Genomic DNA, 12,218 nt, shown 5'->3' on the forward strand with positions numbered 1-12,218 from the left:
AGTTCACAGTGACTAGTTACTAACAGCACTTTTTAGGATGTGCAAGGTAACAGAATCCCCTGTGAAATTATCCCACTCTGATTGTTTGATCATAAGTTTCAAAAAAAGTCTCTTGTGTTCTGAACTATCTCATAGTTTCTTCTACTAATGCAGACATCCTATAAATTTTGGGGTTGCTAGCTAATATTACCTTCAAACTCTCAATTAATCCCAATTGTTCACCTTCCCCATTGCCCATTGGACCATTTTCTCACTAATCATCCCATTACCCTTGAAGAGCACTGCCAGGAAGACCAAAGAGCTGACTGTGGATTTCAGGAAGGGTAAGATGAGGGAACACAAACCAGTCCTCATAGAGAGATCAGAAGTGGAGAGAGTGAGCAATTGCAAGTTCCTGGGTGTCAAGATCTCTGAGGATCTAACTTGGTCCCAACATATCAATGCAGCTATAAAGAAGGCAAGACAATGGTTATATTTCAATTGCAGTTTGAAGAGATTTGGTATGTCAACTAAGTCACTCAGAAGCTTCTATAGATGTACCTTGGAGAGCATTCTGACAGGCTGCATCACTGTCTGGCATGGAGGGGGGCTACTGCACAGGACTGAAAGAAGCTACAGAAAGTTGTAAGATTAGTCGGCTCCCCCTTGGGTACTATCCTCTGTAATTCCTGAGACATCTTCAAGGAGCAGTGCCTCAGAAAGGCGACATCCCTTATTAAGGATCCCGATCACCCAGGACATGCCTGCTTTTCATTTATGCCAACAGGAAGGAGGTACAGAAGTTTGAAGCACACACTCAGCAATTCCGGAACAGCTTTTCCCCTCTGCCATATGATTCCTAAATGGACATTGGACCCATGAACACTACCTTACGTTTTTATATATTATTTCTGCTTTTGCACTATTTTTAATCTATTCAATATATAAATAATATACACACAATATATTTACTGTAATTGATATATTTATTTTTTCCTTTCGATGTTATTATTTATTGCATTGTACTGCTGCTGCTAAGTTAGCAAATTTCATGAGACATGCTGGTGATAATAAAGCTGATTCTGATACACCTTATCACCTATTGCTCTGATCCATGAAGACCGTTCTTTGATTCTGGATCACAGGATCCTTCCTCTGAGTGCTGTTAGACAACAGCACTGTTCCACTTCACAAACACCACCCTGGCCTAACATCCCCAACTACCTTGCGGTCTTATCACAATTGGCTGTCTTTGAACATCCTACATGGTATTTCACATGTCATCTTTCATTCTTCACACATATGCCTCCTCTTACAAATATTCCAAAACAGCCAATACAACAGTGGGTCTGGCAGAAAATTCAAATAATTTCCAGTAGAGTTAATTTAATAAGTACTTCAATAATTTAAGAAATGCAGTTTCTTGTATGAAGCATAAATGCATCTATAGCTTTGGAAATAGTCACTGAAGTATTTTTGCAGTGTTGGTGAAGGTAAGTTAATGAGATCAAGTGTACAGGGAAGTGTGGCAGCTGGTCTCTCTTCTCTCTCTCAGAGGGATGGTCACATCGATCTACGATTTCCCTCTACTAAATTCTGCATGTGCAAAACCTGAAGTATCCTAGGAGACAAATCTTGCTGGCTGTGAAGCGAAGGTCCGATAGGAACTGTCAATGGTCGGCCATTCAAACAAAGCTCAGTTGGAGATCCAGTCTTGCTGGGATTCATCAATGTTACATTGTAGAATGTCTTCTCAGCATCTGTGCCAGTTGGAGCTGCCATAGGATCCAAAATCCCGTTCAGTCAGTGGGCATTGCACGTCAGAAGATTGTTACGTATTGGGAAGGTAAGGCTTAATTATTTTTTTTAAATTTTAATGTACTTTAATTAACTTTTCATCTTTAGTTTTTTTAAACAATCATTAAACATCAGAAGCGTTTGATGGAAGGCAAGCCTCTGCTCCATTCCCAGGTCTGCTGGCTGTCAGTGGTTGTCAGGGGCTTTTCAGGGTAGGAACTTTGCATTTTACTATCAGTCACTTAGTTATCATCTGGACCTCACAATCTAACTTGAGACAGCCCCAGGTATAATATAAGTCTGCACTCAGGGTCTAAAGGGGCAATTCCAAGAAGTAGGTTCAATCCAATGTGATCCAGCCCCCTTCCTTCACCTACTAATACTTCAATTGAATTGGAAGTCTCAATACTTCACTGCCTTTTAGTTTTCCTCCCCTGTGAAGATTTGGAACAAGAATCCTTTTCCAAACCAAAACTAAATGGTTAACCAGAGGTTGTAACTCATTTTGTATGGTTTGACATTCTTAAAGGCTATTCTGTTGTTTAATATTCCTGAACTTTGATTTCTTCAACAAGATTTCTCAGAAGCACCTTCTGTTTGCTGTCCATAGGCACATGAATGAGGCTATATTATAAACACAGATTTCAACTTCTGTGCTCAAGATGGACTTAGGAACATTTATATCCATCTATTTTCAATGACCCGGGCAGTCCACAACTCTCAATAAGTTTGTTGTTTTGCAAAAAGTACATGAAGTATAATTGAATCTCCTCTTACACTATCGTTTCTTTCTAAACTTAATGTTTGCAGTGTCTTTATAAAATCCTCACGAACTATCTGTCCAATGGAATTTTGCTGATATCAGAGAAAGCCGTCCTATCTCACATTCCACGAACACTATTCCTTTTTTGTTATCATCAGTCAAGTACTTGGAATCCTTATGCTTATTTGTATTGGAAACTATTGATAGCTCCTATTTATGGTAACAATTGAACGTTTATTATTGGCTGATGAGGTGGTCTTTCAGATTATTAAAAATACTTTGGCTTTCAGCCAGAACCTGTGAGGTTTGCTGCTATTGTCTCAGATACCAGCCACACTCGCTCTTCTCCTGCTTTGCTACACATACAATGTCATCCCGTAGTTCTTCCTCAACTTTCAGATCCGAGTGTTATAGCAACTATAGCCGGCGATCGTCGGGTGACCCCTGTTTCGATCAATACATAGATGCAGCACGGAACATATTCGAGGAAGAAATGGAAAAATCCTCCTTCGGGAATGGCCATTTTGCAAGGCCTAGGAATGAATCCTTTGGATACGCAGGTTTGGTCTTTAATGCCTGAATTCTTTTGTCTTTGACTTCATAGTTAATTGGAATTTTCTTATGTAGCCTTTGCTTTTGAACTATAAATAAATCAAAATATAATTTGTTTCTTAATGTTGATATATTAATTAAAAACTAATCCAACATCAAATCCTCCTTTATCACCATACATGTCTAATGGGGAAGTATTAGTTAACTATCAGTGTTTGCTATATTGTAAAGGTTAGGATTGTTTAAATTACCAGTTTGCAAAATAATTCTTGACTAGTTGTAATTAGAATGTTGTAGCAAGAGTTTCTTTTGTTACTCAGATGCTGGTATTTTCCAGATATGTGCAAACTCAGTGGTCCCCAAGCAGATCATGCCACAGCTAGCTAACATTGAAATTTGTGGGATTTTTGCTGGAGTTTGGACTGCAACACAACACTTGTTCTAGCTGTGATAATAAAAATATCAAAGGCTACTCATGGTAATTGCCACAAATACATTAATTAAAAATTGCTTAATTGGTCACAAGTCACACCTTTGCTTTAATATTGCAACATGTCTGTTTACTCATTATATGAAAGAGAAGCTAAAATAAGGCAGAACAAAATCAAAGTCAACAGTTCTACTATCTTCCATCCTTGTGAAGAGTCTTTGCTGTTGGCTGCCACTCTAGCAGTGAAGGGAATTTCAGGCAACCTCAAACCAGTTCCACACAAATCTAAGACAGCAGTACAAAACTGACCATCATTTGCAATCTCAATATGGGAGAGAATTGAACTGCTTGCTATGGAGTAAACCCACTATTTCAAGATCGGCACAGTTCTGTCGGAATATAGAGAAGTTTATTTTGCACATAATCCTTAACCTTCTTTGACATAAAATGTAAACAGAAGCTATAACAATGAGTTTAGGACAATTTTGTGAAAGGGCAAAGGCTAGATGATTGACCTGAATATTAATGCAAACAATTGAAAGACATTTCATTTCTAATAACCAAATTCCCCCATTTTGAAAAGTATGAAACAAGATGATAAAAAATTAACGAGAACAATGCGTTGTTGCTTTTTGATCCAAACACCCTTTCAATCACTGTTTTAAATTTATTTTGCTTTGCACATTTTCCCCAATTTTTTAATATTTGTCATCCTTCGATTCATCGATTACTTTGTTTTTAGTTTTTTACATTCTTTCCTCTGCAATTTGCTTTCTGTCCATCTTTCCTTTCCTGGTGTGGGACATGTTCTTGCTTTTTGCTTAAATTTTAAGTGTATCATGACCTGAAGAACATTTTACATTTTTTTTGTGCCATGTACAAAGCGTCTCTCTCCATACTTTTAAAAAAAGGATTGGGTAACTAGATCTATAAGAAAAGAAATCTCAAAGAACATATCTTTACTTTAACACTAGTGACCTGTTATAAATGTAATTGTAGCTGCAAAATTTATGAGCAACAAAATATTTCCAAATTAAAACGTTTGATCAACTTTTGATGCTGGTTTCTCTATCGATTGATTGAGATACAGCATGGAATAGGCCCTTCTGGCCCTTCAAGCCATGCCGCCCATTAAACCCCTTTGTCGTCCTGGCCTAATCACGGGACAATTTCCAATGGCCAAGTAACCTACAGACCAGTATGTCTTTGGCCTGTGGGAGAAAACCGGAGAACCCGTGGTCAGGAGGTGAATGTACAAACTCCTGACAGGCAGCAGCGGGAAGTGAACCTGAGTTGCTGGTACTGCAAAGCATGGTGCTAGTCACTACACTCCCATGCCATCCTAAGTTAAACACAGATGTTGCTGGAACGGAATACTGTCATGTTGGAAATCAGGAAAACATTAGACAATACTGGAATTACTCAGCAGTCAGACAGGAGAATGGTTGGCAGAGATGGAACATTGAACCAGAGGTTTGAAGAGAGAATGGTTCCGTCAAAATGCTGAAAAGAAGAGAAAAGTAATTTGCATTTGCTGATGGGATCCCTTAGGAGGTATTGGAAATTATAGCAGATGATCCTCCAAAGGTGGAAGCTGGAAGGGTGGATAGTGGGAACCCTATTTGTGGACAACACACTCAAAATGCTGCAGGAACTCAGCAGGCCAGGCAGCATCTATGGAAAAGAGTAAACAGTTGACATTTCAGGCAGAGACCCTTCGTTAGGACTGTAAAAAAGATGTGTCCCTGGGGAGAGGGGGTGAGAGTGGAAGTGGTGGAAATGGAAAAGATGCAGCTGGGCGTCCTGTCAGGGACAATCATGGACAAGCAAGACATCTTAAAGACACTGGTGTGGAAAGTCTCATCAGCAGAGGAGCTACAATGGAGACAGCGAAATAGAAAATCTGGGAGTTGCTGGGCATTGAAGGAGCTTTGGAATCTCAGAACAACCTGGGATACCAATCGAGACGTGGTTGATGTCAGTCAGTTTGATCCAGAGTATCGCAATATATAATTACTACAGTTAGTGAGGCGGAAAGTGTGCAAACGATTGTTCTTTACATAAACACAAGAGATTCTGCAGATACTGGAAATACAGAGCAACACACACAACATTCTGGAGAAACTCAGCAGGTCAGACAGCTTCTATGGAAAGGAATAAGCACTCGATGTTTTGGGCCGAGACTCTTCATCAGGACTGGACTGAAAAGGGGAAGAAGCCAGAATAAGAAGGCGGGGGGGAGAGGAAGGAATACAGTAAAAGGTTGCTGGTGATAGGTGAAACCAGGTGAGGCGGGGAAAGGGGGATGAAGTGAGAAGTTGGGAAGTGATAGGTGGTAAAGGGTTGACGAAAAAGAAATCTGAAGGGAGAGGAGAGCAGGCCATGTGAGAAAGGGAAGGACAAGGGGTACCAGAGGGAGATGCTGAGCAGGTGGTGTAAAGAAAAAGGGTAAAAGGGGAACCAGCATGAGGAATGAAAAAAGAGAAGGGGAGGGGGGAGAAATTACCAGAAGTTAGAGAAATCAGTGTTCATGCCGTCAGATTGGAGGCCATCCAGAAGGAATATAAGCTATTGCTTCTCCACCTGATAGTGGCCTCTTTATAGCAGCAGAGGAGACCATGGACTGTCATGCCGGAATGGCAATGGGAAGTAGAATTGGGAAATCCCACTTGTTGTGGAGAACGGAATGTAGATTCTTGATGAAGCTGTCTCCCAATCTAGGTCGTGTCTCACTGATGCAGAGGAAGCCACACCAGGAGTACTGATGCAGCAGACGACCCTGACAGACTAGCAGGTGAAGTGTTGCCTCACCTGGGAGGACTTCTTGGGGCCATAATGGTGGTGAAGGGTTAGGTGTAGCACTTGTCTCGCTTGCAGAGATAAGTGCCATGAGGGAGATCAAAGGGTAAGGCAGTCACATGGAGAGCGATCCCTGCAGAAAGCAGAGAACGAGGGGGAGGGAGTAGTGAAAGACATGTTTCATGGCAGGATCTCATTGGAGATGTTGGAATTTGCAGAGAATGATGTGCTGTTGTTCCTTATACAGTATTGCTATTTATGTTGCTATTTATAAAAAAGTCAACAGAAGATTTTGTTTGTTGTTATATTCTTGTAGTTAATCAGGACCAGGCTCTCCTGGTCAATGAAACTGCCTTGCTAGCTAAGTAGACTGAAGGAGAGTTAAAACTTAAGAATTCTTTCAGAACTCTATCCAGTGGTAGAATATCTGTTCACAGATACTCTGGAATGTCCACTTGATGAAATATGTAAATCCTGAGCCCACAGACAAATTTATACAGCCCAATCATACCACAATCTATGAACTCGATACTGGTCTTGGTTATTCCCTGGCGTCTGGGGTGAAGACTTAATGTAGATTTTCCTGCTCATTTGTCCCATATCTCAGGAAATACTCTCCCCCCATATTGCACACTGACGAGAAACGAAAGACAAAAATGAAAGGTGAAATTAAAAGAAGAAGTGCTGGAAATACTGTGCAGGTCAAGTAGCACCTAAGGTGGGAGAAACAGTGTTTTAGGTCTATGATTGTGAAATGATGGTACTTCTATTTGAACAATGTTTTCTATACAATAACCGGAAATGGCAGCTCGATGACTGGCCAATCAAACCTCAGTGACACCTCAGTCTGGCACAACTCTTTCCGCATTATGTTATACTGAGTTATTTTAATCAGCCTATCTTAGACAGAATTATATACCTGCGTAATATAAATAAGAATCCATTTTTGCTTTTCACTATGTTTTGTTTTATTTATCTAGCTCCAGTATCTGGGCATCCAGGAAGCCTTGGAAATGTCAGAACTATTGGGGATACTTACCAAGTTACAGCTGATGTCAGTCAGTTTGATCCGGAAGAGATCGTTGTCACCATGTACAACTACCACATAGTCATCAAAGCAGAAAAGGTCCAAATGACTCATCCTTACTTTGCTGTGTACAAAATAGCAAAAGCAAATATTTAAAAGATTAACAGTTCATTTCCAGATGATAGGTGGTTTATTTAAACTGAGTTTAAGTAGTCTCTTTCATAACCGCACATTACTTGTCATCATTTGTCACATGAGGAGGTATCACACACCTTCCACCGATTACTGTAGGATGTAATTAGTATCAGTACAGTCTGCTCGTATCATATGTAAAATGGCCCTCAAAAGGCAGGACTGGAGAAGCAGAACATTCGTATCAATGACTGAAATAAAGGGATTTCAGACTGCAGACACAAGAACTGAATTTATGGATCAGGATTATGGAGTCCTTTGTAAAACAAAATGAGTACAGAGAAATACAGTTGATGGTTAGTTAATTAGTCTTCAGTTTCCTTTATTCAAATATAACCTTTTACTGTCTCAAGGCTGCTGTAATGCATTGCAATTAGACTTAATGAAAATCTCATTTGTTGCAAGTGAAATTTGGAGCATTATTGTGCTTTCAGCACACAACTCTGTAAATTAAAATGTTCTTTTACTACAAATATATCGCAGAATTAGTCTTTACAGATCAATGATGTTTAACAAATGATGTTTTAAAATCTATTTGGTTTAGCATTATTTTCACATTCTAATTCAGGTACCTTAAATAACATTTTGCTCTATAGGTTTAAAAATGGAGGGAATCGAATGCACACTATTGAGAAATGTAAGGCACAAAATGCCAATGTTGTAAATATGAAATTAAAACAAAAATGCTGGAAATTCCGAGCAAGACAAGTAGCACCTGCGGTGGGAGTAATAGTGTTTAGGTCTAGGATTGTGAAATTAAGAGGCTTCTATTGGAACAATTATTTCTATACCATAAACCTCAAATATTAAGAAGAGTTTGCTTTCATTTCTCCAGATGGCTGAAGATGGGACTGTCATAAATACCTTCACTCATAAGTGTCAGCTCCCTGAAGACATGGACCCTCTATCTGTGAGCTGCTCACGGACAGATGTTGGTATTCTGACAATCAATGTAAGAAGGAGCCGATTGAAACCAGCAGAATCTCCACAACCGGTTTATCGGAGTGAAGTTCAGTTATAGATGTATTAACTCATACTGGTTCAGTAATGTTGCCTAAAAATACATGAACATTTCTGTACAACCTTTGCATTTTCTTTTAACTTTAGAGTTATTGTAAAGGTCCTAATTGTGTAGACAATTCACAGGCTGCTTGACATTTGGGGGGAAATACTGAATTACTTCAAAAATATCATGCAGAAATAATTTAATTTTCTACTAAATCAAACCAAATTTGTACAAATTCACATTTTGCAGAAATATATAAAGCTGCATAACAAGTACTAGGCTAAATTTCAAACTCTTAGGTAATATTAAACATTATTGCTACTACAGCGCTTATAAAATATTTCATTTTATGTTTTCTGCTACTTGTACTGGTCTGCAATATATGTTTAGCTCTAAACTCCTGCTGTTTTTATTGCAGTTTGAGCTAAAGGACAAATAAATTCCAACTTCAACAAATTTCAGAAATTCCAAAACTAACTTGACACAACCTGTTCTGGTATCTGTCCCCCACTTATCCTTTGCTACATCGACGACTGCATTGGTGCTGCTTCCTGCACGCATGCTGAGCTCGTTGACTTCATTAACTTTGCCTCCAACTTTCGTCCTGCCCTCAAGTTTACCTGGTCCATTTCCGACACCTCCCTCCCCTTTCTAGATCTTTCTGTCTCTATCTCTGGAGACAGCTTATCTACTGATGTTCACTATAAGCCTACTGACTGTAACAGCTTAGAAGAGGACTATTCCTCTTCTCACCTTGTCTCTTGCAAAACCGCCATCCCCTTCTCGCAATTCCTCTGTCTCTGCCGCATCTGCTCTCTGGATGAGGCTTTTCATTCCAGGACGAGGGAGATGTCCTCCTTTTTTAAAGAAAGGGGCTTCCCTTCCTCCACCATCAACTCTGCTCTCAAATGCAGCTCCCCCATTTCACGCACATCTGCTCTCACTCCATCCTCCCGCCACCCCAGTAGGAATAGGGTTCCCTACCACCCCACCAGCCTCCAGGTCCAACATATAATTCTCCGTAACTTCCGCCACGCCCAATGGGATCCCACCACTAAGCACATCTTTCCCTCCCCCGACTCTCTGCTTTCTGCAGGGATCGCTCCCTACGCGACTCCCTTGTCCATTCGTCGCCCCCATCCATCTCCACTGATCTCCCTCCTGGCACTTATCCTTGTAAGCCAAACAAGTGCTACACATGCCCTTACACTTCCTCCCTCACCACCATTCAGGGCCCCAGACAGTCCTTCCAGGTGAGGCGACACTTCACCTGTGAGCCGGCTGGGGTGATATACTGTGTCCGGTGCTCCCGATGTGGCCTTCTATATATTGGCGAGACCCGACACAGACTGGGAGATCGCTTCGCTGAACACCTACGCTCTGTCCGCCAGAGAAAGTAGGATCTCCCAGTGGCCACACATTTTAATTCCACGTCCCATTCCCATTCTGATATGTCTATCCACGGCCTCCTCTACTGTAAAGATGAAGCCACACTCAGGTTGGAAGAACAACACCTTATATTCCGTTTGGGTAGCCTCCAACCTGATGGCATGATCGTTGACTTCTCAAACTTCCACTAATGTCCCATCTCCCCCTCGTACCCCACCTGTTATTTATTTATATACACACATTCTTTCTCTCTCTCTCCTTTTTCTCCCTCTGTCCCTCTCACTATACTCCTTGCCCATCCTCTGGGTTTCCCCCCACTCCCCCTTTTCTTTCTCCCTGGGCCTCCTGTCCCATAATCCCCTCGTATCCCTTTTGCCAATCACCTGCCCAGCTCTTTGCTCCATCCCTCCCCCTCCTGTCTTATATCATTTTGGATCTCCACCTCCCCCTCCCACTTTCAAATCTCTTACTAGCTCTTCCTTCAGTTAGTCCTGACGAAGGGTCTCAGCCCAAAATGTCAACTGTACCTCTTCCTAGAGATGCTGCCTAGCCTGCTGCTTTCACCAGCAACTTTGATGTGTGTTGCTTGAATTTCCAGCATCTGCAGAATTCTTCATGTTTGCATTTCCTACAGTCGCTTCTGTATTCAAGCAACAAGGAGAAGGACAGCTCCTGACTTCCTAGATGCTTTCAGAAAAATAATCATGTAAACATGAAAATATCCAGAGAACCAGTTAAACCTCAAAATACATCAGGGTAGGATGCAACGCTCTCTAATTGCTGATGACTTGCACAATAAATCATAGTAAATTGCTGTGGCTCCTTCCCCCTTCTGCTATTTCTTTACCAATCTTGCCGGGAAAACTAGTAAAAGTTGTCCAGGATGTGGCAATCTCTGGTTCCTCTCAGAACATTTCCACAGCTCTGAGTTGAACCGGGAAACTACTGAAGTAAGAAGCAGAATATACTTTCTAGCACAGACAGCCCATCCCATGATGGTGCCCCCATGACTGACCTCCACCTTGACCAGGTTAATTTTCAAGCTCCCTGCAATGAGGCTCAAAGTCCTCTAATCACCCAGAGGCTTGATCTCCCAGTACTTGACCATCCTTTCTTCCAGGTCTATGATCTTCCTATAATGAGTTCCTGAATCCACAACGCTGCTGATAGATCTCTCAGACTCCAACTTTTACCCTCTCCTTGCCCTCATGCTGATCATTGGCCACCTCATCCTACCCTCAACCCAATTACATCCTGTGACCCAATGGCCGACCTTTACTGTTTCATTTCCAGATCCCAGCTACTTAGTTGTCCATCAAACTCCTTGGTTTGCAAATTACTTTGAGTCAATCACAAGGGATAAGAACTACATGAGAAAAATCGTTTTATTAATACCACTTCTTTAAAAGTCCCAGATCTCAGCAGCTCAGTAATTAACAGCAAAATAGTACATTCTGTGCCAGTGTACCGCCTTGGATCCAATGACATTCCTCACTACCAAAGATCACTTGTTCAAATTACCATCAAAGCTGAGGATATCTCTGCTTGCTGTGTGCAGAGGAAAATGAATATTTGGTGGGTGGGGGTGGAGAGGGCTGGTGCACAGCAGCCAGCACTGGTGCTGTCACACAGCTTCTGTTCTGACTTTGGATCGTGTCTGTGCTGATTTTGCATGCTCCCCCCGGAAATGTGAGTGTTTCCCCCTCAGTCTGCTCTCACAAGCCAAAGGCATATCAGTTGGGAGGCTAATTGCCTACAGAAAGTGCTCCTTCAGAAGGTGGTTGGCAAGATCAGTGGCCAGAGAGAAGCAGGGGTTGGAGTTGATGAAGGTGTGGAAGGAAAACAGGATTACTTTTGGTGGGGTTTGATGGCTGAATGACTCTTTCCCATACTATATGACTTGGCTGGCGAGGAGCAGGCACTCTGTCTGGACACAGCTGATGTTAGAAAGACCCTAGCCAGGGTCAACCCATGTAAAGCTGCAGAGCCTGATAATGTACTTGGTCAAGTGCTGAGGGACTGTGCAGGCCAATTCACTTAGGTTCTAACAGAGATCTTTAACATCTCTCTGGAACAGTACACTGTCCCCTCAGACCTCAAGGTGGCCACCATCGTTCTGGTGCCCAAAAGGATGACAGTAACCTGCCTCAGTGACTACTGTCCAATGGCACTGACCTCAACAACAGTGAAGTACTTTGAGTGGCTGTTTATGGATTGCATTAAATACCATCTGCCTGCTACACTGAATCCTTTCTAGTTCTCATATCACTCCAATTGGTTCACT

General features: G+C 41.5%; 1 protein-coding gene across 1 annotated transcript; it reads left to right on the top strand.

Moving 5' to 3' along the window:
- The first annotated feature begins 2,825 nt into the window (after positions 1-2,825).
- On the top strand, positions 2,826-11,460 carry LOC134345278 (heat shock protein beta-7-like). The gene is made up of 3 exons (XM_063045694.1): positions 2,826-3,099; positions 7,301-7,446; positions 8,375-11,460. The coding sequence occupies exons 1-3, from the start codon at positions 2,907-2,909 to the stop codon at positions 8,558-8,560; spliced, it is 525 nt and encodes a 174-aa protein (XP_062901764.1). The 5' UTR covers positions 2,826-2,906; the 3' UTR covers positions 8,561-11,460.
- The last annotated feature ends 758 nt before the right edge of the window (positions 11,461-12,218 follow it).

This window comes from Mobula hypostoma, chromosome 4 (genome assembly GCF_963921235.1).
Source record: "Mobula hypostoma chromosome 4, sMobHyp1.1, whole genome shotgun sequence".
In the NCBI taxonomy this organism is placed as follows: Eukaryota; Metazoa; Chordata; class Chondrichthyes; order Myliobatiformes; family Myliobatidae; genus Mobula; species Mobula hypostoma.